Genomic DNA, 27,712 nt, shown 5'->3' with positions numbered 1-27,712 from the left:
TTGTGAAGGTTAATCTCTGTACACTTTTCAGGGCACTATATGCTATTAAGATGCTAAATAAATTTGAAAACCAGATTCAAGTTATCCATTATGGAACCATTAGTCAAAAAAATGCCACATTTTAACCATAACTTATGTGCACTACAGCAGAAAAAGTAATCTGTGAAGCAAGAATGGTAAGATTTTCTGTCTCAACAAGCAGTTTTAAAAGCAAATTAATTAATGATTGCAATATACTCAAGGCAGTGACATTGATGACTACAGAGAAGACCATGATCTAATTAAAAATTCTTTCCTTAACTACAATTTTTGTTAACATAGAAAATAAAACATGGAACAAGATCTAAAAAGATGTAGATAAGTCAATAATAGTTAAAGTACTTGCTGGGTACTGCCTCTTTTATGCCCTGAATGAGGCAGGAGCCTTATGAAGAAGAGACAGGATGAAGTCTGTACCATAAACAAACATGAAAAGGAAAAAAACATGCCAATTCAAGTAGTTCATTTTTTAAGCCTATCAAAATTATTTTAATGCTGTGCGTGTCTAGCCATGATATGATTAAAGTAGCACATGCAATACTAAACATTGCAGCAGTAATACAAAGAATAAATCATACATACCTTGGTTTCTAGGTGCCTGACAAGTAAGGAAGCACGCAGAGCATTTCTAGCCTCGTCAGCAAACCTGCACCAGGCCCTATGATAAATAAGTTCGAATTCCAAAAGAACTGCAGCCATTTTATTGTAGCTCTTAACAGCCTTTTTCATTTCCAGTGTCTGCAATTCAAGGAAAAAAAAAAGCAAGCAAACACAATTTAACCAATTCCATGAGTCTCACTTAGTAGAAATGTCCCCCACTAGGATTTTCCTCACTGCCATTAGGAAAACAAAACAAATAGAAAGCTTTAAATTATGCTATTTTAGAAATAAGGTAAGACACAGAAATACAGAAATATATTGAGGAATGCAATTACTAAGAAGTATTTGACTTCTCTAACCAACATAACTCTTTTCCTGATTTTTCCTCCCAGTCTTGCCCATAAAACAAAGTTTATACTATAACCTATACAAGGGACTGATGTCCCATTTCATGAAGTTTGGCTAGTGACGGGGGTTAAATATCTGTCCTCTTCACTACAGAGCACAGCAAACAAAAGGCTCTAAACTTAGGTACACGCCCAACAGTGCCACTATCAGGATTAACATGGGTCAAGCCCCAGAATGGACAAAAGCACCAGCCTAAGTCATCAGCTTAATGTCTCAACAGAAGTAACTGTCCTGAGCCACAGAATAATAGTGCTAAATGAAGGAATTCGAATCCTGGAGCAAACACTAACACTCATCCTGTTGCATGAGCTTGAATACAAGTTGCTAGAAAAGTGAGTGTAGGAGTATAGAAATAAATCATTTATCTGTTAGTAACATGCTTGAAAGCTTAGTATAAATCCTCCGCTGCTAATTTCCAACCTTCAGAAGTGTGGTTTTCTTTTTAAGGACTCTCATTGGATGGTCAATTTTTCTGTATAACTGCTGAGCCCACATAATCTTCCCTGTTACCTAAAACACAGAAGATACGCAGTTACATTTCCATTAAGTTAAAGACCACCAAGAAGCAAAGTCCTGTTTTTCTCTCATTTATTCCATTCTTACTGGTGGCATATTACGTGGTATAGGTGGATTTTCCTTTTGCGTCTGGTAGAGTTTTTGAACAAACTCTATGTCTTGGCTGTACTGCTGAAGGACAACGATATACTTCTCATTAAGGTCAATATGATTTTCTCCTATTTGGTCAAGCTTCATCAGAAGTCCCAGCATCTGTTCAGTCTAAAAAGGAGAATGGATCATTTGCCACAGAAGATGCTAATAGCTCAGAAAGTCATAGATCATAAACTGTTCTCTTTTTTTTAAATCTAGAATATAAAGTATGTAAGTTTGTAAGTTGTTTTCTAAGAAACATAGAATATTCCATCCAGACAAGTTAGTGAATTTTGTCCCACACAGAATATATTTACCATAGCATGAACCAAGAAACTGCTACCATTACAGTGTACTGCAATATTTCAATTTTTTTCTGCCTCTCAAATCATCACTCTTTTTTTCTGCAAACAGTTGTGGTAGAACACGTACACCTTTACTTGTACTTTGTAATATATCATTATCAGGGCCTGAACCAATGAACAGTAGTGACATTAAGGTAACAGACAGCAGAAATTATTTCCTTACTCCTGCCACTTGAACAGGAATAACTTGGAAATTCAACAGGAAGCATGGGGAACACCAGAATAAAGAAAGAAGGCTATAAAATTGGTATGGGAAGATGGAACATAAAACTAGCACCAAGCAATAATGCACATTATCTTCCAGCACTTCTGCAAGTAACTTTTAGAACACTTGCAATAGGCTTGACATCCTCCAACATTATCTCAGGCAGCCACCAGCATAGAACACCAACAGTAGTGAAGGAGTTCAGTAGGAGCTGTGAGTACTCAGCCTTTCTGAGCATCAGAACAAGGGGGTTGCACTTGTAACATTACTTACAGTTACAGTCTTTTCAAACCAGGAATCCACGAATTCTTGTATAGACTCATACAATGCTGAAATTTGGTTCTTAAATTCAAGGTAATCTTTTTCAAACTAGAAAAGGGTAAAAGATAAGAAAAAAAATCATCCATAGTGTTGCTTTCACTTCATACATTTTTTTTTCCCCTGAAGTTTTTGGGGAATTTGCTTTGTCTGCCCAGTACATGTGTTCAGCACTGAATTAAAGAGATCAGAGACAATACGAGTAACAAAGGCATTTACATTCTAAGCAAAGCAATAAGTGTTAGGTTATCTGGTTAAAGCCTCACCTTCATGAACACAAAGGAGCACAGAGGAACATGGACAGGCAGAGGAAATCTGATAACCTAATCAGAGCACACTCACCAGCTACTCCCAGCACTGCCACAGGAGGGCGCTCAGCTCAATGCTCAGGTATGAAACCCATCAAGATGAGCAAATTGGCAGGCTCTCTAGAGCACCTTATAGACTAAGTAAGGGAGGTTATTGCCTAGGAGACAAGGGACTCATTACAGTTTACAAGGGAAGACTGTGGGACTAAACAGAACATCTGAGAGTTAGGGAAGAAGCAAAGACAGGGATCAATGTGATTTGTGGGAGGAGCAAGTGTGGAAAAATGGAGGCATGTTGGGATAAAAAGGAGTTGGTCACATGTGAACAGGTTGCTGGCCAGTACGCTTGTCTGGCTGTACCCTGCAGCTAACCAGCAGTCTGTCTTGTCTTCTTACTTATCTCCATTTCTAACCATTTGCATGGGTGAAAGGATTCTCTCTTCCATAAGCATCCCCAAGCAGGGTAGAAAACATGGATCAAAGCAACCAGAAACACTGCAGCATGTGCATATTGTGTGGGTGAGTGTCTCACATATAATGGCTAAAGAATACCAAATCAGATTAGGCAGCAAACAGGACAGAGGCTTGGGAACCAAATGTTGAAACAGCCATAAGTCAAGGCTGGATATTAAAGAGACCACAGTGGTCTAATAAGAGTTGGCCACCAGAGGGACCAGGAAGCCCAAGCCAGCTACCAGAGAGACAGTAGGGTCTGCAGGTCAGCTACTGATAAGGTTATAAGCCTGAACCAGCTACAGGAAAGAAGTGTTTGCATGTGTGTCTCTGTGTGTCAGCAACCAGGACAGCAAGAGGATCCGGGGGGTCAGGTAGAAGACTAAGACCAGTTTGTTTGCCTAAGACCAGTTACTGGAGAGATCCATAGTGCATGTTTCTGTGCGTGTGTGTGTGTGTATAGGTCTGAGTACCAGCAACTGAAATGGGGCTGTGGGCCTTGGGGGCAGGGAGGGGGCAGGGGTTAAGTCCAGGAACTGAGGAGACCTGGATATCCAGGGGCCAGCTTTTGGATAGGCTGAGTGTGTAAGACCAGCTAACAGGCTTTCCTCCTGCTCAGCCAGAGAGGTACAAGAGGAGGCCATTAATACTGTTTGTAATTGTATGATTGCTGTGTTTTCAGTTTGTGTTGAGCTATGTGGCCAGACCTGTGTATACATATATTGTGGGTATGCATGCACACTTGCCCATTGGGAATTACATGCCCAGCCTCGCAGCTGGGTGGACCTGGGGACATGGAACTGAAACAGCCTCACCTCTATTGAGCTACCAAATTTGGCAGCTGCTACTAGAAGTAATTTGGTTATTTATCTGTAATATTTTTTCTTAAAAGTCCAAGACACTGGCAGCCTACAAAAAGAGTTCAGTGCAAACTTCCTCTCAAAGAAAGCACTCCACAAGCTTGGGAAGATAGTGCATAATATATATTGCTCTAACAACTTAGGTGTAGAAAAGCCATGCAATTTTTAAATACCTCCAAATGCCAGTTAACAGTAAATGTTCTCTTTCAGAAACGAGCCACATGGCAATTATTACAGAAACATAAGCCATCCGCCAGTTAGAAGAAAGCCAAAAGTACCCTAGACTTAAATGTTTAAAGGAAAGTTCCTGACAGTTGCAAGCTACAGGGCAGGAAAGCAGGAGAGTAAGTCAACACTTCTAGAACTTGTGAGGCTATTCATCCTGCAAAGCAAGCAGGCTATGCCTCAAAAGAAAAAAAAAGGCAGCTCAATTGCAGCATGTACAGGATGTATTAAAACATGAGTCTGAAGAACTTGAAAAGGTACTTTAGTTTTTACCAACAAGCTCAGTGCTGGGGGTGATACCATTCACTTCTCCCTCTAAAATTTTCATCTAAGTGCCTTTACTACCTTTACTGTAATACTGCCTTTACTGTTCCACTAAGTATTTTCAGTTACACTGAGTAACTCTTGCAATTAGATAAACTATTTAATTCATTTACCTGCCTGAATTAGTTTTCAGTCTGCAGTTCAAAACTTACGTATCTCAAAACAAACAAGTTTAGGAAGAGTTTTTTGTAGCATTACCTATCACACAAAACCTAGTTTATCAAAAATTAACAAAAACATTTGAAATAAAAGCCAAATTTACCCAAACACTTTCAAATTGTATTACAAGATATGAAAGAATTATTATTACAGCAAAATACCATACGCCTTGTTATAAAATTTAATCTTCTTTGCATAACGGCAATGAAAAGCACAGAATTAAGAAAGTGATTGTCAGACAAATGCTAAATGTATGTACCTCTTTTTTCCTGGGATCCAGAACATCGTACTGTTTGGATTTGGTGTTTGTAGCAATGCTGTAGTAATGAGTAGTGATCTCTTCAATACCTTCAATTTTTATATGCTGGAGCTTTACAAGGCTTTCCATAATATTGCTCATATCTGAAATCTTCTCCAAACGTTTACAGAATGTATCAAATTTTCCAAATATGTAGTTTTCACTAACATAAAAAAAGGCAGCAGAGGGATTGTTACGCAAATCTGTTTGCAACAGATCTTTCTATTTAACCCCTATATATTCTGGCAGAACTACTACCAAGTTTCACATGAAAAAATCTATGCTGTATTAATTACAAATCAAGTAAAAACCTATTTAAGGTAATGTGTATAAACCAGAAAATGCTTAATCCTTATATATGTCAATTAAAAGCCTTTACCACATTTCAAAGGAATTACTCATTTAAGTAAGACATTTGTAAACGTGAGTGTACAATACTAAGAAATGCTCCATGATTTAAATGCCAATACAGTTAAAACTCCCCTTGGCATTGTGATAGATAGCCCAGCCCAAAGCTGACTAAATTCCCCTTGAGACTTTTCACTTACATTCATGACTCAAATTTGTTGGGATTTCAGACCATGTATAAACATATATATTAAATTAACACATGCATAAAGGCGTCAAGTCCCCTGAAGTCCCCTTGGACATCTGCTAAATCAACAAGTGACTGGCAAAGACCTGTCACTGGTTTATTCCTGAGTAAAGAAAAAACCTCTGCAAGGTCATGTTCTAATAACTAGTATATTTTAATTGAGTATTTAGCTTTTTTGCTAGCCAGCAGATATAATGACATTTCATTTATATGATTCAATATTAGAGTGACTTATTTACCTGAAATCAAATTGCCTCTCACTTGGATTTTCCTTCAGCTCCTCCCTAATTCTCCGAAAGGATATTTGGTACTGTTCTTTGAGGGAAATGCATTGTTGTATCCTCTTTAGCAATTCTTGCCTGAGGAAGAAAATACAGAAGACACAAAATCATCCTAAGGAGGTCTTCAAAAGAGTATAAATAAAAATAAAACATATCAGTCAGATATGCAACTTTGCAGAATAAGAACACAAAATTATATATTACCTGAAAAACAGTCAAAATATAAGCATTACATTTAAAGGTTTTTTTGCTTAAATTTGTTATCTAGATTGGACATTATTAGTTTAGGATTTACTGTCATCAAGCTAAAATGTTCACAGCATAGTCCAGAAGGGACTTACACCAGGTCAAACTGGACTACTGCATGCCTGCAGTTTAGCCATTTCTCATCTTCTGTAAACTGGGTATTTCTGATGGGTTTTCATTAGTTTCTTTGTTTTTTCTAATCAGACAAGACTGGAGAGGTATTTTTCCAGACTGCTATAAGCATGAGGAAAGTCTTGTTTCTTAATAAGATACAGCAGGAAGATAGTGGTTCCTAATGCCATAGATCTTATACTCAGTTGTTCATTAACCCTGAGTTACTACTGTAGATGAGATACATAGATGAGGCATGGAAATTAGCCTTAAACCATTTACGCAAGACTATTGCTCCACTTTGGCTTTGTCTTTCATATTCCAAAAGATCATTGGGAATTCAAATGATAGTCAAACTTTATAGATTGAAACCACTAACTGGAACAGAAAGAAACTTTTGCAGGAACTGCAGCAGCAAATAAGTAAATGAGAAGAATGTCTCAAAATTAAAGTCAGCTAGAATAAACAAATAAAAAATCTATTCTATTTTTATTTACATTAATTGTTTAGAATAAACAGCCAGTATTTAATTGATTACAGGTTATTTCTGAAAACTTCCCTTTGCCTACACCAAAATACAGGAGGAATCTAAATTATTTGTCAAATTTACTTTCATGTCTCCTAGTTTATTACCTCAGTGTCACCTTTGACTTGGCTGGAATTTAAGCACAGACATCCTGACTATGTCTTGATGAAGCTTATAACACCTTTTGCTCCTCACCTCTGTAACTATAATCTTGCTCCAATTATACTCTTTCAAGAGACTATTCCAATTGTTACTTTTCTAGTAGGTAACTTTAGATGTCATGCTCATCTTAACCCCTCTCTGTGGTTCCCCCTTTTCTTTTGCAAGAAAATAACTGACTTGTTCTCATAGTATGTGTTCTTCCTAGGCTATCTCCACTCAATTTCTTATCCTTCAGACACACTTGTTCTGCCAGACATCAGTATTCACCACTCGCTTGTTAAATTTCATACAAACACTTCCGCACTTCCACTTATGCTGTAGGTAGCACTTGGGAGCGGCTCCTTGCAAGTAGCCATACAACAGCTAACTCATCCCTTCCTGAAATGCTTCCTTTAGTTCTCCTGGCAGCGATGCCTAATAAAACATCCAAGGGCATCACAGGGTTTGCTGAAAACACTGTCATTCCAGCTGACCAACACTGTCTGATTGCTGTTCTTTTCTCCATCCCTCTTTCCTCCACTCATCTCGCTATTCACTTCTTATGTTTCAGATTGCAAGCTCTTATGTTTTAGATTGCAAGCTTTTTAGAGCTGAGGCAAAATTTTTGTTCATTTTATGTATATGGCCTAAAATTTGCTGAAAACCAGGGGCTCTTGCAATACTGGTAGCTGTAACAAGAATAGAAAATAAGAACAAAACTAGTCTTAGGCATTTCTAACCAGCAAACTTACAGTAAAACTAGGGGTTTTATTAATTTAAGGTACCTCATTGGCACCGTTTACACCCCTCGTGTTTGCTTATACAGCATTCTCCACAGAATACTCAAAAAATACTAGTCTGAGTCCCATCCCATCACCCACATACCTTGGTCCAAACAGAATCACAACTGAAATGTGATTCTGGTCCTGGTATATACTGTCCCCTTCCTCAAACTGACTTTCCTGTCCACTAAAAGCAAACTATAAGTCTTAGATGGAACTTTGCCAACGTGTTCTTGGAGCTTCTTTATGAAGAACCTTAGTTCCCAGTCCTAATTGCTCAAGTGTGTTTTGATCAAAAGAAAGCCATGGGGACAAAATATTGAGTGTCATACACTGGTACACATTACTTGCTTTTCAGTAACAGTTTTTTCACAAAACATGGTCTATTTGGTTTTGTAGAGTACTTAATTCTACATAAAATGAGTACTCAGTGCCTGGAATCAGTGCCTGGTAGGAGGACAAGGAGCTACTTAAATTCAACTTTTAATAATCTTCATGACGATCTGTAATTTTACTTCTAGTGTTAATAAAAGAAGATGAAATTATTAAAATTCCATTACCTGTCCAGATCCCAGATTTTTGAAACACCTTCACATAGATATGTCTTGCATGTATTAATCATTTGATTAGTGATTTTAAGAAGAAGAGATGTCATGCATTCTGACGTGTTATAGTATAGTGATGTACAGTAGATCATACAGACAGTATTCATTAAACTGGGTATGTATTCCATCATTGTTACCTACATTAGGAAGAAAATAGGAAAGTTAGCAATTCAAATTTCCTAAAAATTAACACAACAGAAAATATGACAGCTCTGGGAATACGTTTGCCAGTGGATAAACATCTTTTTGATTGTAACACATTGTTCTTCCAGATATGTCGTTATGAACTGGACCATCCAATTCATTTGGAGCCTAACACACTATGACCAAGACTAAAAAATAGGGAATGGGTAATGAATAAATGAATAGGTCTTCCTCCAGAGTGAGACTTTCCAGAGGAAAAACAGAGGCTATACTCTTTTTGGCAATGGCCTTCAGTATACGAAGGTGCTGCAGTCTGCTCTGCAAAGGAATATGTTACCTGAGGAAAAGAAGTCATATACTGCTACAAAAAAGAGTTGGCAGGCCGTAGGAAGATCAAGAAGAAGAAAGTTGGCCTTTGCTCATTTTGCCTAGCTCTGTACAGAAGAGAAATGCAGAAGGGAGAGGCAAGGCAACAATTACCTTTCTTTTACGGAGGATACTGAACTACAGAGTTTTCTGTCCCACAGAAATGCATGCAAGCCAGATGTACTGAGAACCCAGAACAAAAGACAGTGACTGGTCTAGAAAAGGATAAATAAAGTACAGTATCTTAAAGTCAAGCCCAGTATGGCAGAACTGTGAATAATTGCAGAAGAAAAGTGGTGTAAAATTGCACATTGGATTCAAACAGGGTGCAAGCTTTGAAACCAATATTTAGAAAAATTGTAAGCAGCTGGATTATGTGTGAATCTTATGCACAAAATCTGTAAACACAATTCACTAATGCCAAAGGAGTTAAGCTGTCTGCTAATCATTAAGCATCACAGTTAAATTGATGCTTACTGAAAGGAGAAATATCTTTCTTTCAGCAGCAAAAGCCTTTACTTTCTTTTCTGAATTTCACATTAAGTACCTTTAGAGAACTACTCACAGGTGAAGCTTTGGCAAGTGGGCCAAAAAATTTATCCAATGTATATAAATATCTCACGTTGTCTTTAGCTTCATTGGCAGCGATTGTTATACTGCCATCCTGAAGGGAAAAAAAATAAAAGAGAATAAAGAGAATTAATACTGCTAAAATTTACTGAACAGGTTCTTGCTTTTTTGCAGTGCATGCTACCACATGACTGTGATTCCATCTAGCAAACATTTTCTCACATAAGAGCTCCCAAATAAGCCATTTCTTCTTTACATAAGAAACAACCACTTTTGCATGCAAAACCTGGTAAGATCTACCAGGAAATCAGCAACATTTTGTGTAATTCCTTAGTTAGATCCCTAAAGCTTTTCTTTCCTGATGGAAAGAAACCACACAATAGTGTGGTTTTGATAATCTGACTTATATTTTAGAATAGTTTCAGCATGGTACCCATTCTACAGAACTTAGACAAGAACCCTAAAATGCACCAGCGTGTTTCTCATTCTTTTTTTAATAAACACTTGCTAGGGAAAATGCGTTCACAACTAATGCCTGTATATCCTTCTGTTCATGACAGCTGTAACTATCCAGTACTTAGGAGGCAATGCTGTAGGAAGAAAGAAATGTAGTTCATCGTATTTGGCTTGGCATCAGAGTACTGACATTCTCATCAAAATTCCATTTATCATAAAAGTCTGCAAATATGTTAAGCACAAAATCAAAACTCAGTAAGGTGACACTGTTTTCCTGCTCTACTATCAAAACAGTAGAATACCTTTTTAAATGCTAGAAGATCTACATTCTACATTTAAGGGGGTCTGACTAGCTGTACGTGGCCTACAGCTTGTTTTCTGGCTTGTCTACAATTTTGACTGATAAGTTTACATTACAGATATCCACTTATCTGAAGTAGCAGTTATGCTACAAAAAGCCAGCTGTCAATAATTCTAAAAGCAGTATGATGAACCTTCAGACATTTCTAGAATTGGCCTGCACAGGGTACAGCACGAGGGAGACAGAAAAATGTTGCATTGCTCCATTGCTTTATTTTTGCACAACCATTCCACCCGCTATGAGAATGAAAGGCGCATTACGGAAGCATTGACTTCAAGTTATCTATTTAACTTCAGAATCATCGGTATTGTATGTTTTAACAAATGGATAATAAACTGCAGGACAAAACCAGCATAAACACTCAAAACTATGTTTATCATTGTGTTCAGTTCTGTGTGTATTACAAATACAATATGGTATTCATTTAGAACTTTTCATAAAACATAGCAATTACCAGCTCTTTCCACTGCTTTAATGTCTTTGATCTTGCTGCCTGAAGAATACTTATAATTTTCTTTACTCTTGAACTCCTGATCTCATCTAAAAGGCTTTGAAGAAAGAAACACATTTAATACTCTCTTTGGAATTAAAGTGTACATTTCTTTTTTAAAAGTGCCTTTTTGAGTTTTTTTAACTCTGTGAGAGACAATGCAGGGATTTAACCTGTTGAATGATGACATTCTTGTCTTCCAGTATTCCAGCTCTGCAGATGGACCAATGTCATCAGCTTCTCTTCTCATTTGTTCACTCTCCACTATAACCTGTCTGAGCTGTTTGATCCAAATCATGACCACTTCTTCAAGTTTCTCAGTGACTTCTGTGTTACTGCCTTCAAAATCATAGAATAGGACAGTCTCATAAGCACCAAGAAATAAATACAGATTTTTAACTACAGAAGTGAAATGTAGTTGGCAGACATCAGCTGAGACTCTGTGTAAGCTGAGTATACTCAAATCACTGACCAACAACAGGAAAAGATTAAGACTGTAGCAACAAGATGCACACACATACAACTTGTATCTTCCTACTCTGTTACTATTGCATATCCTTTACAATAGAAATAGTTAAAAATTAAGTGACCTTGTAAGGGAAAAAAAATACAGCCATGGCGTTTTGGAAGAATGTTTCAGAGGTCTGAGAAATGCATTAACTACTGTGTGTGTATTTTTCTGCTTGTATTTCATAAGTAAAGGTTATTTCACATTTCTCTCTTTCTGCCACTGCAGCCTATTCTGCATTAAAGGCATCGTGTAACGGACACCATTATTAATAGTTACAAGTAACCCCACTATAATATATAAGTCAGCACTCTTTTAGATTGCCCTAGCAGATGAAAGAGTCGAGTTCACTTGGTGCATTATATCTAGGAGTCATGGAGCTTGTACTATTAAATGGATCTAAAGAACTTGTCCAGCTGTATAACATTATTGTCTTAAGAGTCATTAGTTCTTCTGTGGAGGCTGTCTTGCCATAGGCTTATGTAGGGTTGAGAGGGATTGCTGAAGTATTGACTGGTTGGCATTATTGACTCTGAAAATCCATGTGGTGGTAAGAAGTGGTGGAAAGCTATTGTTCAAAGGGACATAACTACTCTTTTTCTTACATATATATACACACATGTAATTTTTAATAAATACACCTTGTTTTGACTCACAGCCCTCAGAGCCAGACTTACTTTTGGACAGGGTTTTCTCAGTATCAAAGAAAGTGAAGAGTATACACACCAGTAGATGGTTTCACTCCGCAACTACTTGGCCAGCAAACTTGGAGGAACAGAGGCCACTGCATACATGATATGCCAAGGAACTACCTAATCCTTTAAGATTTATGAATTAAAGGATGGGAGAATGATTAATGATTTTATGATTACACAGTCAGAAATTTGGCAAGAGTAAGCAGAAAAATGTATATAGCTCAGGGAAGATGAATTAATTCTTCAAAGTAAATTTTTACTAATGATAGAACATTTATTTCATAAAGCATCACTGTGCTCGCTTTGCCATAGGAATTACTCACCTGCAGTTATGTAGTCAGAGGGCTTCTGTAAGTTGCTGACATAAACATCAATATCCACTTTTGTGAGCTGAATTTTATCTTCTATGTTCTGTCTTGATGATGACAAAATACCCACAAATTTATCCACTGAGTACAGAAAGTCTTGTATTTGGCTGTTCTTCAAACCTTCTTTGACAGCTCCCCAGTTCTGATTATTTTATGATTTATGAAAAAAAAAATTAAGAAAGTAAAAGTGTGGCAGTATATAAAGATTTATCTGTATGCCCTTTAAAATACATTCATCTGTACTGTAATGTAAATAAAGTGTGCAGTGATTTAATTACTCTGCTACACAAAAACAGACAAAAAAGCAAGAAGCTCTCAAGAAATAAAAATGTCTCCCTGATCTCACTGTCTTCGCACTGAATTGATGTCTTTTTTTTTTCTTTTTTTCAGTCTGATTTGGCTCTCTCTGAACAGAGAAAAGAATTTAATCTCCCTTCCTGCTCCTGGGTGAGAGAAAATGGTAGCATATGGTAACAGCATACGACACCATCATTTTTGACAGACACTGAGCTTCATTATATATCCTGCCTCCGAACGTGTACTTCTGGAGGCAACAGAACCAACTGTGATGCTTTGTGAGTGCCACAGAACAAGGACAACTCAAAGAAGCTGGATACTTTGTTTGTGATACAGTGCTTGTTGCCCACGCTCTAGAATAAAATCAAAGACTGATGCCTTGCCCTGGCAGAAGGATTTGCCTCTTCTCTCATTGCAAGCTTAATCTAGTTTTAATAAAGTCATCACAATTTTACCTTAGTACGGCTGCTATACTATGTTCTCCTTTGTCATGACCATTACAGCTGGTGCTATTGCTTGAAAATAAACCATTACTATATGAATTTCAAACACTTACATAGAAATTGAATGAGTCCCATAAAATACTATATTAGACTTGTATCTTTTTGTATCCTCTGTTATGTTCAATTGATGCACAAAGAGAACAGCAGCAGCCACTTGCCTTAATTTCACATGTTCTTGAGGAAAAGACTAGCTATTTGATTACCTGTTGTGATTTAAGTGCTGGTATCATGATTTGGGACAAGAAAAATTCCAGGCCCTGAAGGATATTTCCATTAGTACAATCAAATATGCCAAAATTCACCTCCTTTGGGAAGAAACAAAAATTAGCAGAGTGCATGTGAACTTCTCCAACATTATACTATTTGAGTGAAATTCAGACATGTGGAAGACATATTTATTTAGTCCATAACTACATAGGTTACATGAAATTCAACTACTGAATTTGGATTGGACATAGACTAAAATTCAGCTGGAAATACCCAGACTTGCCTTTAGGTTTGAGTCACTGGAAGAGTCTGTCCCATATTGTAGCAACACTCCAACAAACAATTAAAATTAACCATTTAACATCAATGCATTCATCTTAAGACAATAATATGTCTATATTTCTTTTTTAGAGAAACAGCTTCCATCTACAATAAATGCCTAAAAAAAGGACAACAAATATATCAGGCTAGAAATGCCTCTCTCAGTTGCACAGTTTTCTCCAGTTCATTGTTAATGAACTTAAGCTTAGGAAGCACTTCTTCACTGACAGGTGGTCAAACACTGGAAAAGGCTTCCTAAAGATGGGGTCAATGCTCACAGCCTGTCTGTGTTTAAGAAGCATTTGGACAATGTCCTTCACAACATGCTTGAACTTGGTCAGTCCTGAACTGGTCATGCAGTTGGACTAGATGACCATTGTAGGTCCCTTCCAACTGAAACAGTCAATGAACATGAGCTGTCAGTGTGCACTCACAGCCCAGAAAGCCAACCATATCCTGGGCTGCATCACCAGCAGTGCGACCAGCAGGTGAAAGGAGGTGATCCTGCTCCTCTATTCTGCCCTCATGAGACCCCCCTTGGAGTACTGTGTGCAGTTCTGGTGTCTTCAACATAAGAAGGACATGGAGCTGTTGGAGCAAGTCCAGCGGAGGGCCACGAGGATGATAAGGGGGCTGGAGCACCTCCCATATGAAGACAGGCTGAGAGAGTTGGGGCTGTTCAGCCTGGAGAAGAGAAGGCTGCGTGGAGACCTCATAGCAGCCTTCCAGTGTCTGAAGGGGGCCTACAAGGATGCTGGAGAGGGAGTCTTCATCAGGGACTGTAGCAATAGGGCAAGAGGTAATGGTCTTCAAGCCTTATCAGTGTCAAGACTGGCTGACTGAAAATTAGGGCTTGTTTTACCTTCTATAGCATCTAAAAATACTGCCTCCCATAGGGAATAAAGTTTGATGACAGCTACATCATAGCCCCTGCCAAAAGAAGGCTATTACCAGAGAACCAGAGAGAGAAGCCACCAAGGCAGCTAACTGAAGAGTTTGCACAACCATTCTGACAGGTATCCAACTGAAGCAGCACAGCAGGACTGACAGGGCAGGAGGAGTGGAAGGGTGCTAGACATTACTTTTGCACCCCTGGATGAGGTATTTGTAAAAATATTGTTATAAAGCAAGTGACTGAGAATAACTGAAGTACTAATTTCCATGACTGCAGCTGGAGAGCAAATTTACTACAGCTTTGGCCTGCTCAAATGGAACACATCAACCTATTAGTGACAAATAAGGAGAAAAATCTGTACAGCATAAAAATGAAGGCATCAATATTTTTGAGAATACTATTTCAGGCTTATTACATTTTTTCTTTAATGTTAATGTCTATTCTTAGTTGTTAGTATCTGGATGGTCTTCTATTGCAAATATTTCCCAAGAACATGAGTATCTCTGAAAGTCAGTAAAGGCTATTACAAGTACTTTCCTTATACACAGCTAAAGCTATTAGCAGCAGGAAAACCTTGCTTCAGGTTTTCAGATCATAGTTTCAACTATGATCTTTATTTCAAGATACAGTTATTTTAGTACAGCATTTCCATAATCTAGGCTCATTACTTATCAGAAAATCTCCTGGTTTAGGTCTTCATTCCCTATTGCCATTAAAATATATGTTTTAATGATTGATTAGTAATTAATATTTATTAATTAAAATATTGGGTTTAGTAATATTGCAGTTGCTAACATCCAAATCATTAGGCCATTACTTTATCATAAATACTTATCCAGATGAAAAGAATTTCTGTTAAACAGAACTAGACTTTTTCGTGAAAGCACTCCCCACTTCTTTTTCTGACTCCAGTTGCATAAATAAAGGTCTAAGAAAATATTAAGTAGACTGCAATAACTGCATGATTTTGGTCTGACCTGGGAAACATTTGATATAGTTACAACTTTATCTGACGACCTTAGGAAAAATGCACAAGTTCCTGTGAAGTCCTGTAAAAAGGGCAAAATGCATATGGTTAGAAAGAACACATACCTACGGTAAAAGTAATTTACTTAACTTAAAACTGTGCTGAAAACAAAATTGTAAAAATTATATTACTGAAAAAGGTAGTGAATTATTTATAGGATATCTGAAAATATGTCCCTCTCAAATCAAATACTGTTTTTCTCCATCTGACATCAGAAAGTCAAAATGCCCTTCTGGGCAGACCAGTTCAGTACTGCATCTCTATTAAGAAAATGCGGTTCAGGGATAGCTCCATTCCTCTTGTATTTCCTGAGCACCTGCAATCATTGTATGAGAGCTGGCAGATGACATATTCCTGTCTAGTAATTTTAGTATTCATTTATGGACCTATCCATGAGATTGACTAATCCCTTTCAGAATCCGCCAACATCTATTCACTAAAAAGCCCTAAAGATGATAGCCTCAGCTTTCAAACATTGAAAGGACTTTTCATAGATACTTAGACCAGCATGGATCATCTTAGAATGACATTTAATTTTTAGAAAGGGAACTTATTACTAAAAATTCCTGATCCAAATACTTTTTAACATGTATTTTCATCTTTTTGATGGACTGACATAATGTCAAAGTTTCAAATCAGTACTGCAGCAATACTTACTTTTAATCTATTAAATCTAATAATAATTCAACTGTAATAAATTTGAAAAGCCATTCCAATTGTGCAATTGGCAGATGAATGAACCTCAGTTCTCTCCTGAAACCAAGAAAGAATTCTTTAGCTATGTCTTTTCTTACATAACAATGTTAACATAGGCTCATTGGGGAAAAAAAAAAGACATCACCATGCCTTATTCAAAGAAAATTGTATATGGTACACTCGATTCCCCCCAAATGAGATGGAGAGAAAGAAATTAATCAGAAATCTTACTGACTACTCTGAATACACTGCTGAATAATGCTTAGACATTACAGTCAGGAGGTCATTGTAAGAATTTGAATGCAATAAAGGAATTATTTAAGGCATTTTTGGAGTAATGTGCAGTATTATAATATGAAACAAAATACAAAACCACTGAGAACTGCACTTTTAAGCTAGAAGTGCACAAGCACTGGAAAAATACTTAACCTGCAGTCATTAACAAAAATGTTAGGATCTGCAAATTTTTAACACGGGTTTATTTGACCTGCACTACTCTCAAATGGTCAAATCCACTAATCATTATTTCTTTATAGATGAATTACAACCTCTGCTCCCATTATAAGAACATGGACTAAGTACTTAGATATCTATCCAAGAATTACAAAAAGTTGTTTAACACTGAACAACTGTTAAGTTTTTTCAATATTTTACTTTTCAGACGTCATCTAATGAATTTTTCAACCATACCTCAGTACAACCCATGGTAATAAATAACTTCTTCTGAAGCAAACTGTTTGTTGACCCATCTGACTTCAATGATGCATTCGACTTCTGCTAGTAATTAAATTATAAACAAAAGGTTAACAAAATAAAAAAGATTATCATACAAATACATCATCATATTTGAGTATGTGAATTGTAACTAAGCTCATTCTGAGTCAGTGAGGTTGGCTTTATCTGGAGAATAAGCTTTGCATGAATCTCACAGTCCCTGGTTAACAGTTTCATAGCCCTGTTCTTTCAGAAAAAAAAAAAAAATCAAAGAAGAAGAGGGGGAAAAAATCTCAGAAAATATAATTAAATTAAATCTGAAGTGTTTTCCAGAGCAACTTTCTCTTTTGCTGCCACTGGTCCCTCTCCACTGAGATGTATCTTCAACCTCTTCTCTTTGAAGCAACAATAAAGAATTCCTTCCGTCTAATTTTCTGTCAAATGCTTTGGAAAATAATCTGCTGAAACTTGGAAGAATGTAACAGAAAATAATGTGGAAGAAGCCTCAGGTATATTTCTCTTTCAAGATGAAGAAAGGCTTCTTCCTAAAAAGCCAAATGGCAAGCATGTATGATACTGCCCCTGAGTAGTCTCCAATTCTCCAATATGTTTGCAACCAAACTGTTGACAAAATAGTCAATTTAATGAGATCTCTTGGCTCATCAGGATGGGGTGAAAGATGCTAGAGACAGCATTCATACTTTCCATCAAAAACTTTTTTTTTTATGCTATACTGCTTTTGCAACAAAATTTTAATAAATTCATACTTTAATGGTTAAAAAGACCAAAATAAAACAAAATTAGATGCAAAAATGAAACGTTCAATTTAACCCAAGTGGGGCATTTATTTCTGGTTTTTCAGTTAAGGAAAACAATTTCAAGATTTCTAGTTTCATCTTGATTGAAGTCAGAGATAACAGGTTCATCCCAGAAACGTACGCGCACAGTCCCAATGAAAGGAAAACCTGATTAAACTGTTTTGACAGCTAACCTGATTCTGGGCTTTGCAAAGTCTCCAAGCACTTCCAGTACCACTCAAAAGTTCTTTTAACTTATCTAGGTTATAATGAATCCGTAATTCATCCTTGCACTTAACCAAGGATCAAGCATTATCAATCGGTTTTGCTCCCCAAGCAGCCTAAAATACCACCACATGGTGAGTTAGCTCACCCTCATGGTTCCTCGATGGCATCACCTGAAAGGACTGAGGAAGGACTTCTGCAGTTCAGGAAGCCCACACAGTGACATTAGGCAATTTCAAGGACACTTGGCACCTTCTGATATCACACACTCAGTGGAAGCTGAACAAATGATTTCGCTCTTTATGAAGAGGCTTCTCCTCAGAATTGACAGGGAGAGAAATACATCTTGGGGACCACAAGTTTTCGAAGTTTAAGATGATTTTCCACAGAATGGGACAGACATGAACATGAAGGCACCTTACTTTAGAAAGAAATTGCATTGTTTTTCACCCTCTCGAATGAGTGCTTTGTCGACAGTGCAGGTGGTGCAGTTCAAAATAAAAGAAGACAAAATGGTTCTTATACATTCCTATAATACCTATGCTAGCTAATTTCATATTTTTAAACTCTGAATATTGTGAACACTGCCTCACTTTATCATTTTTGAAGTTTGGATTTTTACTTTATTTGGCCATTTTTAATAAAACCAGTATCGAACCATGCCACAAGGCATTTTCCTGTTTTCATGTAAACCAGGATGGCAATATGTAAACATGTACATTCTTTCCTCACTGGCATGCATAGCAAAAATAACCTCTGTTAAGATTTTCTGAATTTTGCAACAGTCATATTAGTTTTTTTAAAATGCAATTTTGCTTTTGCAAAAGTAATAACAGAAACATACCTGTAATACATCTTGGTAAAAGAAGAGCAACTTTTTAATCCCGCTAGGGGCAAAGAATTGTTCTATAAGTTGAAACTAAAAACAAAATTACAATTGTAGTTAATTGTAAAGTATTTTCAAAAGACTGGAAATTTTGGAAATATATTTAATAATAATAATTTAACTAATATTTACCTTGTCATCAGAAATAATGGCCTCCTCCACTTGCTGCTCACTTAAGCCTATCCCATCTGCTAATCTTGATATCAAATACTTGTATCTTTCATCTATCTGAGCTCTTCTCTCCTCTCTGGTGACTTTGGCTTGCTTGGCTAGCTCTTTCCTAGTTTCACTGGAAAGTACTATACTTTTCTTACCAGTTGTCTAGAAAACAAAAGTTTGTTATAGAGAGACTCCTTTTCCTCACTTAAAGATTGTATTTTATATTGTTGATCTTTAAGCTGGTTTCATAAACTACTTCAGGCAGGAACATAAAAAAATACATCTAAGGAATGCAGAGGGAAAAGATCAGTAATAATTAATTTGTCGGGCCAGAATTATTTCTCAAAGGAAATAAATAAAACAAATCCACTGTAAAAGCAGTCACCACTGGAACAAATATACAATTGATGTTTAATATGCAGGTCATAAAATGTTAGTAGCAGAATGATAAAGAAGGAAATCTATGTAGACAAAGGATTTTTTTAAATCTTCATAACAGCATGAACAAGACTGAAAATAGATATGGTGAATAACATTCTTAAATCAACAGACGATCTTCAGAAGCCATACAAAAAAATAAAGATTTGGGTAAAAAAGTAACCACTGAGCATTTCCTTCTACACAAATCTCCCACTGACATGAGTATCTGGAGTCTGGGGATGCCTGGAGTGTCTCCACATGTCACAATTTTTATTGGAGAGAAACAAAGATAAGTTACATCATCTTGCCAGTACCCTAAACTAGGACTTGTAACTTATCAATCCTGATTTACTCTTGGATTAAAAAACCAAAAAGCTGGCCGACGTCCACCTTTGCTTCCTACCACTTGCTCTTACCCCAGACTCTGACTGGATGTTTCACATCACTCCTGTCTCTACCTGCATCGCTTTGAGACCAGGAGACACCAAGAGCAGCTGAATACCTGTAGGTGTTGGTCAGTACCATTCTGATGTCTCTAAAAGCTACATCTTTTCTGATTTACTGTTCATTCTTCTCCCGTGTAGGTCCCGACTCACCTATGTCAGTCTTCTATCATCTCTGGCTTCCATGCCAACAGCTGGACCTTTTGTTTTGCATGTCTGCCCTGATGCAGAATGACCTTATTCAAATATTCTTAACCAATATTATTTTTCATCTTCGCAAAGAAAGGGGATTAACCAGTGGATGATTAAACAAAAACCCCCAAAGCCAAAATCCCAGCAACACACAGTGTGAGCACAGAATGTAAATGGCCTAACACTATAAACACTTTTGAGTGGTTCACTGTTCTTTTTCTTTGTAATCAACAGACAACGAAGAAACTCAGTGTCCTCCAGTATGAGGACAAACTTTCGTCAACGAAAACTTCAAGAATAATTTGCACAGAAGAAAATTTAACAGACAAAAGGCAGCTGAGTCACCACCTATTTTAGCATGAAAACACTTGCCGGAAGAACAGCAGTCAGAGGTGATACCGTGGCAGCAGATGCTAGCTCAGTGCTCCTTGTCTTCAGGTCCCCTCCACGTCTACGATGCTTACCTTCTGTGTCTAGTTAAAAGAAGTGACAAATTCTAATTATTCAGGTACATGCACAACAAATTCATTTACAGACCTGCAGTGTTGTGTCTTAATATCTGCTGGCTAACCTCTTCTCAGGCTGGGGAAAATGAGACGTGAAAGATGCTGTGCCTCAGCAGAAACCCTCAGAAGCTGCTAGGGGGAAAAGATGTCTTATAATGGCTTTTATCTCAAGTTCAATTCCAACAATCCCTACTGATAGCAACAGAGGTAAGAAAAGCAATTTAAAGTACTAGCTTGAAGAAATCAGTTCTGGAAAAAATAGATTCTGAAATATTGTCACTTTTCACACTTGTTATTGTCACCCAGTTACTCCTGTTACTTCTTCATCTAAATTCTGATTGTCAATCTGCACTTCTGACAAACTTGCTACTTACAGAGGCTTGCAAGACAACTTGAGCACATGGAGTACGTGAAGAATAAATACTGCTAGTATTTACAATAAAACCAGGACATGGATCATTAGAATGTGTAACCATCTTCTATTGATTGTTTAAGCCTCCTTATGAGTTTTTGAAGCCCTTCAAGTTATGTAAAAAAAAAAAAATCTATCGCATGCCTTTGTTTTTCTTAGAAATTGGGATTTGAATATTTTGAAGTAATTTAACAAATAAGAGTATTCATGTTTTCCTGATACTAAGTACAATAATTTATCTCCAGTCGCCATTTCTCTTCTAAAAATTTTAATTACAAAGCATTCCTAAATATCGCTTTATCTCTTCTTCACACAAAAACTGTTTTAGTTAGCTTCGAAAATATAATTACTTGAAAGCACTGAACAACGCTATTTGTAATTGCTACAGCTTGGTTTTAGTCCAAGAAAAAGCAACCATTTTATTTCTTAGAAGATGACATTTAAGTCCCATCCTTAGCAGAAAAAAGAATCCTCAGTGGAGCATGCAGTAGTGCTAATGAGCGACTCACTAAACTTTCAGGAACTACTGTTAAATCTATTCTAAATAAATTATGAGATTGTGACTAAAATTCATATTCCAATAGCACTGATTTCCTTATATTTTTTCTTACAGATCATGTCTATTTTTTCCGTGATTATGATGTATTAGTCACAGAATCATAGAATGGTTGAGATCGGAAGGGATCTCTGGAGGTCATCTGGTCCAACACCCCTGCTGAAGCAGGATCAGCTAGATCTGGCTGTCCAGGACCATGTCCATACAGCTCCCAAGTATCTCCAGGGATGGAGAGAGTCCACAACTTCTACGGGCAACCTGTGCGAGTGCTTGGTCACCCTTACAGTGAAAAAGTGTTTCCTGATGTTCAGACAGAACCTCCTGCATCTTTGTTTGTCCCCATTGCCTATGGTCCTGCCACTGGATACCACTGACAAAAGCCTGGCTCCACCTTCTTTGCGCCCTCCCTTTAGGTATTTATACACACTGATGAGATCCCCCACTGATCCTCCTCTCCTCCAGGCCACCAGTCCCAGCTCTCTCCGCCTCTCCTCACAGGAGGGGTGCTCCAGTGCATTCATCACCTTTGTGGCCCTTCACTGGACTCTCTCCAGTATGTCCATGTCTCTTGTCCTGGGCAGAACTGGACCCAGGACTGCAGGCAAGGCCTCACTAGTGCTGAGTGGAGAAGATAGATCACCTCCCTTGACCTGCTGGCGACAATTCTCCTCATCCAGTGCACAGTATCATTAGCATTCTTGGCCACAAGGGCCCATTGCTACCTCATCTTCAATTAGGTGTCCACCAGGACCCCCCGGTTCTTTTTTGCCAGGCTGGTCAGCCCCCAGCACGTAGTGGTACCTGCGTTTGTTCCTCCCCACGTGCAGGACTTTTCACTTCCCTTGTTGAACTGCCTGAGGTTCCTGTCAGCTCAACTCCCCAGCTTCTCCAGGTCCCTCTGAATGGCAGCACGATCCCCCACTCTATCAGTCAACCCTTCCCAGTTACATGTCATCAGCAATCTTGCTAAGGGTACATTCTGCTCCATCATCCAGATTACTAATGGAGATGTTAAACAGGGACCCAGTACTGACTCCTGGGGTACACCTCTAGTTACCGGCCTCCATTGTGCCCCTGATCACCACCTTCTGGGTTTGCCTGTTCAGTTTTCAATCCATCTTACTGCGTGCTCAACCAGCCCACACTTCATTAGCTTCTCTATGAGGATCTTACAGGACTGAAGGGGAAATTCAAATTGTAACAGCTCAGCAGGGATAATTTGTGACCCAAGAACAATCTGGCATGTAGAGCAAGAAGGTTCAATTGCAGAAGGGGTTAAGCTGGCTGGAAGAAGTAATGCCAGAGAAGTAATCCCTGTAATGGAGTGTAGTTTCTTGGTAATGGGATAAACAGCCACAGCATTGTCTCATAGCCATCCTGGAACCCAGGCTCAGGGTCTACCTGGTCAAGCATCTCTTCCCTTGATGAATCCCTGCTGGCTGCTCCCAATCCCCTTCTTGTATTTCATGTGCCTGGAAATGGTATCTAGGATTAGCTGCTCCACCACCTTCCCAAGGATTGAGGTGAGACTGCCTAGCCTGTAGTTCCCTGGGTCCCCTTTCTTGGAGACAGGAGTGACATTTGCTTTCCTCCACACCTCAGTGCCGTGCCTCAACCTCTCCTGGTTGCCATGAACATTCAAAAACTACTGAACATGGCCTCACCAGTGACATCAGTCAGATCCCTGTGTGCTCATGGGTGCATCCCATCAGGTTTACATATGCCCACTTATTCAATCTATTACCACTCTTAATATAGTCAATAAAAGAGACGTCATACTATATACCATATTATAGACCATGCCATACTACAGAATATGATTCATTTTAATGCCAGAAGAATGGTTTTAATCACATTACTATGATTCAACACTAGGTAATCTGCTAAGGGATCAGAGTTGCACTGTGCATGACTTTGTAAATACATATATATAAAAAGGCATTTATTTATATGTACGTTTATTTATAAAGCTGAAAATTGTACATTGGAGTCCCTACACTGGCACATTCAGAATAGCACGTACCTACCCAGTATATATAAGTATAAACTTGAACACTCTACTTAATTAGTTTCCCATTTTGTTCCTGGATTTTTTCTCCATACAAAGCCACCATGAACTACTTAGTGTTATTTTCTCCCTTACCTTTTTTTATAGCAATGAGAGGTGGACAGAGATCGATGTTGGGTTTGGAAGAAAGCTGCACTGCTTTCAGTTGTTCTGATTCCTGCTGTGCAGTGTGACCCAGAGAGGAACTATGCTCGACAATTCCCCCTAACTCAGTCTCATCTCCCACAACCTCCTCCATCTCCATCACACGTGAAAAACAACCTAAATCAACAATAAAGAAAATGAACAATGTAACATGGCAACAACCAACCACACCTTCAGTATTTTTATCCCTTTTACTGCACCAATATGATAGACTAGCAAAGAAAAGAAGAAGAAAATATTCTCCATTTCTGGTTGCTCATTTAAAATCGGAAGATCTAAGCAGTTTACAAAGTGATAAAAGCTCCTGTCAGGTTGCCCGTTACCAAAACTTTATTTCTAACTGCATAACTGCCATTTCCCTCTAGTCATCCTGCTGCAGTCAGGAACTCACTTGTTGAGGGGCAGGTTAAGCTCCGTCTCACACGGCAGCTGCAGGTCCCACCGCAAAGCACCGCACGCAGAGCGCGGCCGAAGCACTTGCTTTACCTGAAGCAGGGTTTTAAGCCTGCGTTGTGTCCGGGCACTGCTTGTTGCTGGCAGCTGCTATAGCAACCCGTACACAAAACCAGCCAACAGCCCAGTCCCCAGGAGGCGCCTCAGCTGTTCCCGTTTCCCACCGTATCCACCAACCCAGCGCTGATCTCATAGCTACTTGTCTTTTTAAATGCACCACAGTTCTTCCCAACATGTATATTAAATCCTAAGGGAGCAGCTCCCCTGAGCCTCAGCGTTTCTGTCACGCAGGGCCAGGGGAGGCTGTGGCGAGCTGCATCCCCGCAGCCACACCATGCTCCTCAACTCGGCCCTTCTCGGCATGGCAGCGGCCTGGGTTCTGAGCAACCTGTGAGGCAAGGGGCTGAACGAGGACTTTCCCTGTTCCTCTGCCGGGCAAAGCCACTTCCACACGGATCAGAAAAGCACCGCATGATGCTAAGCTTATCCACCTGCAGCACCCTTACTTCACAGGCTTCCTTTTCCAGACGATACCTAACGACCGAGCTTTCACTGCAACAGGTTGCCACTCAAGCTCACAGGTTTAATATCCCAAAGGACTTCTACGCTTTATCTTTTTAACCGACCTCAGCGCTCTCGAATCAGCCCCGAGAGTACTGACAGTCCCCTCAACACTGAGAGGCTGGAAAGGTAAAACAAGACGGGAGGAGGACGCTGATGTGCCACCGCCGGCACCCCGCAGGCGCAGCCCGCTACCGCGGACAGGTGAGGGAGCGCACCGCGCATGCGCACCGGCCGCGGGCGGCGGAGACCCGCGGAGGGGGGGAAGCGGGAGGAGGCGGTGGAGGAGGTGGCGGCGGTGGTGGTGCCGTTCTGCGCCTGCGCGGCGTGTGGCGCGCCCGGCGCGTGCGCGGCGCCGGCCTGTCAGTGCCTTCCCGCGGGGCGGGCTGCACCCGGTAAGTGGCAGCCGCGGCTCCTTCCGCCCCGCGCCAGCGCCCCGGCCGGTGAGCGCCGCCGCGCCGCCTCCCGCTGCGATGCCGCGGCCGCAGTCTGTCAGCGGGAAGCGGAGGGGGAAGGCAGGAGGTGGGACGGGGGCGGGCTGGGCTGGGCCAAGCCGATCTGAGCCGGGGAGCCCCTCGGGATGATGAGGCCGAAGCGGGTGCTGAGGGCTCCTCCGCCGCGGCCGCCGTCCGAGGGCCGAGGCCAATGAAGCTTGGTGCGGCGGGGCTGCAGCCTTGCCTGCGTGCCCGGGGTCAGGTCTCCGGCCTCAGCCCAGCAGGGACGGGCACCTGCGTCGGTGCAAGTAATTAGAGTTGAACTGAGCCGTCTCCGGCAGGGAGCGCGGCCGGGAGGAGCGGGGCGGCGCTGGGGCTGCCGGCGGGGGGTGCCGCGGTTTCCTCCGGGCTTTGTTTTGGGGGGGTTGTGCCGCAAACCCGGGTGTCCCTGCGCGCCTCTAGACCAGAAGCTCGCTTCTGGGGCGGGCAGGGGCCTCCCTTGTGAGCGCGTCGCCCCGCTGGCTCGCTGCTCGGCTCCCGGCCGGAGGATAAGGGTGTGATTGCAGCTGAAGCCTTTCCAAGGCTGCTCGGGACTTTCTTTTGTTCGCTTCTCCCAGTACTTTGCTCTGAAGGTGTTTGTGGTTTTGACTCAGCCTCCGTGTAAAGCTGGCACGTTTTTTTAAAGTTCGTTCTTCCTTTTGAATGGTTAGTAGTTGTGCAACAACCTGTCTGCCTCAGCAGCTTAGTATGTAATCGGTTAGGTTACACTATGCTGACTACTGATTTTGTTCATGAGGTCTACTTAATGTGCCTGGGTAGTGGCTCTGTGGGTTAAAGTTGTCTTAACTCTGCTGAATGTAGTCAGGGTTGTTAATAAAGGCAGTAGATACCTTTATGCTGAATTACTGCAAATATAATTTCATAGTAAATCCATATTTTAAAATATTTTTTAAAAGTTGTATATACAGTACTGATAGCTTTTGTCCCTGGAAGCGTTCAGAAACTGTATACATGAGGCCCTTAGTGACATGGTTTAGTGGTGGACTTGGCAGTCCTGGTGTCATGGTTGGACTTGATGATCTCAAAGGTCTTTTCCAACTTAGTTGATTTTATGAAACATATTGGGCTAAACAAAACCACAGTATTCATTCAAAAGTGCGAGTGCTAGGTATAGATCCTGCACCATGAGATGTAGAGTAGGAAATGATAGAATCACAGAATGGTTTGGGTTGGAAAGGACCTTAAAGATCATCTAGTTCCAACCCCCCTGCCATGGGCAGGGACACCTCCCACTAGACCAGGTTGCTCAAAGCCCCATCCAACCTGGCCTTGAACACTGCTAGGGATGGGGCAGCCACAGCTTCTCTGGGCAACTTGTGGCAGTGTCTCATCACCCTCACAGTAAAGAACTTCTTCCTAATATCTAACCTAAATTTACCTTCTTTCATTTTAAAGTCATTCCCCCTTTTCACCTCACTACATGCCCTTGAAATGAAACATTGAACGGGAAGTTCAGGTTAGATATACGGAAGAAGTTCTTTACTGTGAGGGTGGTGAGGCACTGGAACAGGTTGCCCAAAGAAGTGGTAAATGCTCCATCCCTGGCAGTGTTCAGGGCCAGGTTGGACAGAGCCTTGAGTGACATGGTCTAGTGTGAGGTGTCCGTGCCCATGGCAGGGGGGTTGAAACTAGATGAACTTAAGGTCCTTTCCAACTCTAACCATTCTATGATTAGTAGAAAAGCGATGGCTGTGGTTGAACAGCTGAGGAGGTAAAGACAGACATGAGTTTATGCTGTAGAAATTCTGGATTAAGTGCATATGTACACATGTGACTTTTGAAGATACGAGAGATACAGATCTTGAGGTACTGGATGAGGGAACTTGGAGACATAAACTTGGAGTCTCACATACTAGCTCTTGGGCATACCTGTCCTGGAATCTTTTTTGATTCCAATAAGTTCTAAAATGACTAATTGTGCTGATGCTGTACTGAGTCTGTCTGGGATGGAGTTAACTTTATTCATAGCAGCCTTTACGATGCTGTGTTTTAGGTTTGTAGCTAAAGCAGTGCTGATAACACACCAGTGTTTTGGCTATTGCCAAAGGCTGCTTGCACAGTGTCAAGGCTTTTTCTTTTTCCTGCTCTGCCCTCCGCTCCCCTTGAGTAGGCTGGGGATGGGCAAGAGATTGAGAGAGAACAGAATTGACCCAAACTGACTGAAGCTAAATTTGCTATCATATGATGTGATGCTCAGCAGTAAAAGATGGGGTAGAGGAAGAAGGGGAGTTTTTTGGCTTCCAGGGTGGCTGTTATTCAGAGACTATTTGGAGCATTAGGT

The 27,712-nt window shown here is 39.9% G+C and overlaps 2 protein-coding genes across 5 annotated transcripts in view; one reads left to right on the top strand and one right to left on the bottom strand.

Annotated features, from left to right (window-relative positions):
* Positions 1-24,404, bottom strand: part of LOC115602733 (dynein heavy chain 5, axonemal-like) — a 155,875-nt gene extending 131,471 nt beyond the window's left edge. The window contains exons 1-19 of the mRNA XM_030474161.2: positions 24,315-24,404; positions 23,855-24,040; positions 20,610-20,710; positions 19,156-19,344; positions 18,982-19,056; positions 17,092-17,175; positions 15,656-15,727; positions 13,459-13,560; positions 12,411-12,597; positions 11,058-11,223; positions 10,849-10,942; positions 9,573-9,671; positions 8,453-8,634; positions 6,045-6,164; positions 5,172-5,373; positions 2,539-2,634; positions 1,651-1,824; positions 1,468-1,557; positions 622-777 (exon numbers count right to left, since the gene is read on the bottom strand). Of these exons, the coding sequence (XP_030330021.1) occupies positions 622-777; positions 1,468-1,557; positions 1,651-1,824; positions 2,539-2,634; positions 5,172-5,373; positions 6,045-6,164; positions 8,453-8,634; positions 9,573-9,671; positions 10,849-10,942; positions 11,058-11,223; positions 12,411-12,597; positions 13,459-13,560; positions 15,656-15,727; positions 17,092-17,175; positions 18,982-19,056; positions 19,156-19,344; positions 20,610-20,710; positions 23,855-24,023 (2,358 nt within the window). The 5' untranslated portion in view covers positions 24,024-24,040; positions 24,315-24,404. The remainder of the gene's footprint in view (positions 1-621; positions 778-1,467; positions 1,558-1,650; positions 1,825-2,538; positions 2,635-5,171; positions 5,374-6,044; positions 6,165-8,452; positions 8,635-9,572; positions 9,672-10,848; positions 10,943-11,057; positions 11,224-12,410; positions 12,598-13,458; positions 13,561-15,655; positions 15,728-17,091; positions 17,176-18,981; positions 19,057-19,155; positions 19,345-20,609; positions 20,711-23,854; positions 24,041-24,314) is intronic.
* Positions 24,405-24,606: 202 nt separating this feature from the next.
* Positions 24,607-27,712, top strand: part of EXOC3 (exocyst complex component 3) — a 29,784-nt gene continuing 26,678 nt past the window's right edge. Inside the window, exon 1 of one of the 4 annotated variants that reach the window (XM_030473623.1) lies at positions 24,607-25,141. The gene's annotated coding sequence lies outside the window, so the exon portion shown is untranslated. Of the gene's footprint in view, positions 25,142-25,252; positions 26,077-27,712 lie in introns of those variants that run through there. The other 3 variants (XM_030473279.1, XM_030473453.1, XM_030473366.1) reach the window with 3 other exon arrangements.

The sequence above is a fragment of the Strigops habroptila genome, chromosome 1, assembly GCF_004027225.2.
Source record: "Strigops habroptila isolate Jane chromosome 1, bStrHab1.2.pri, whole genome shotgun sequence".
In the NCBI taxonomy this organism is placed as follows: domain Eukaryota; kingdom Metazoa; phylum Chordata; class Aves; order Psittaciformes; family Psittacidae; genus Strigops; species Strigops habroptila.
The sequence above is the reverse complement of the archived record's forward strand: the minus strand, read 5'-3'. Positions and strand labels throughout refer to the sequence as shown.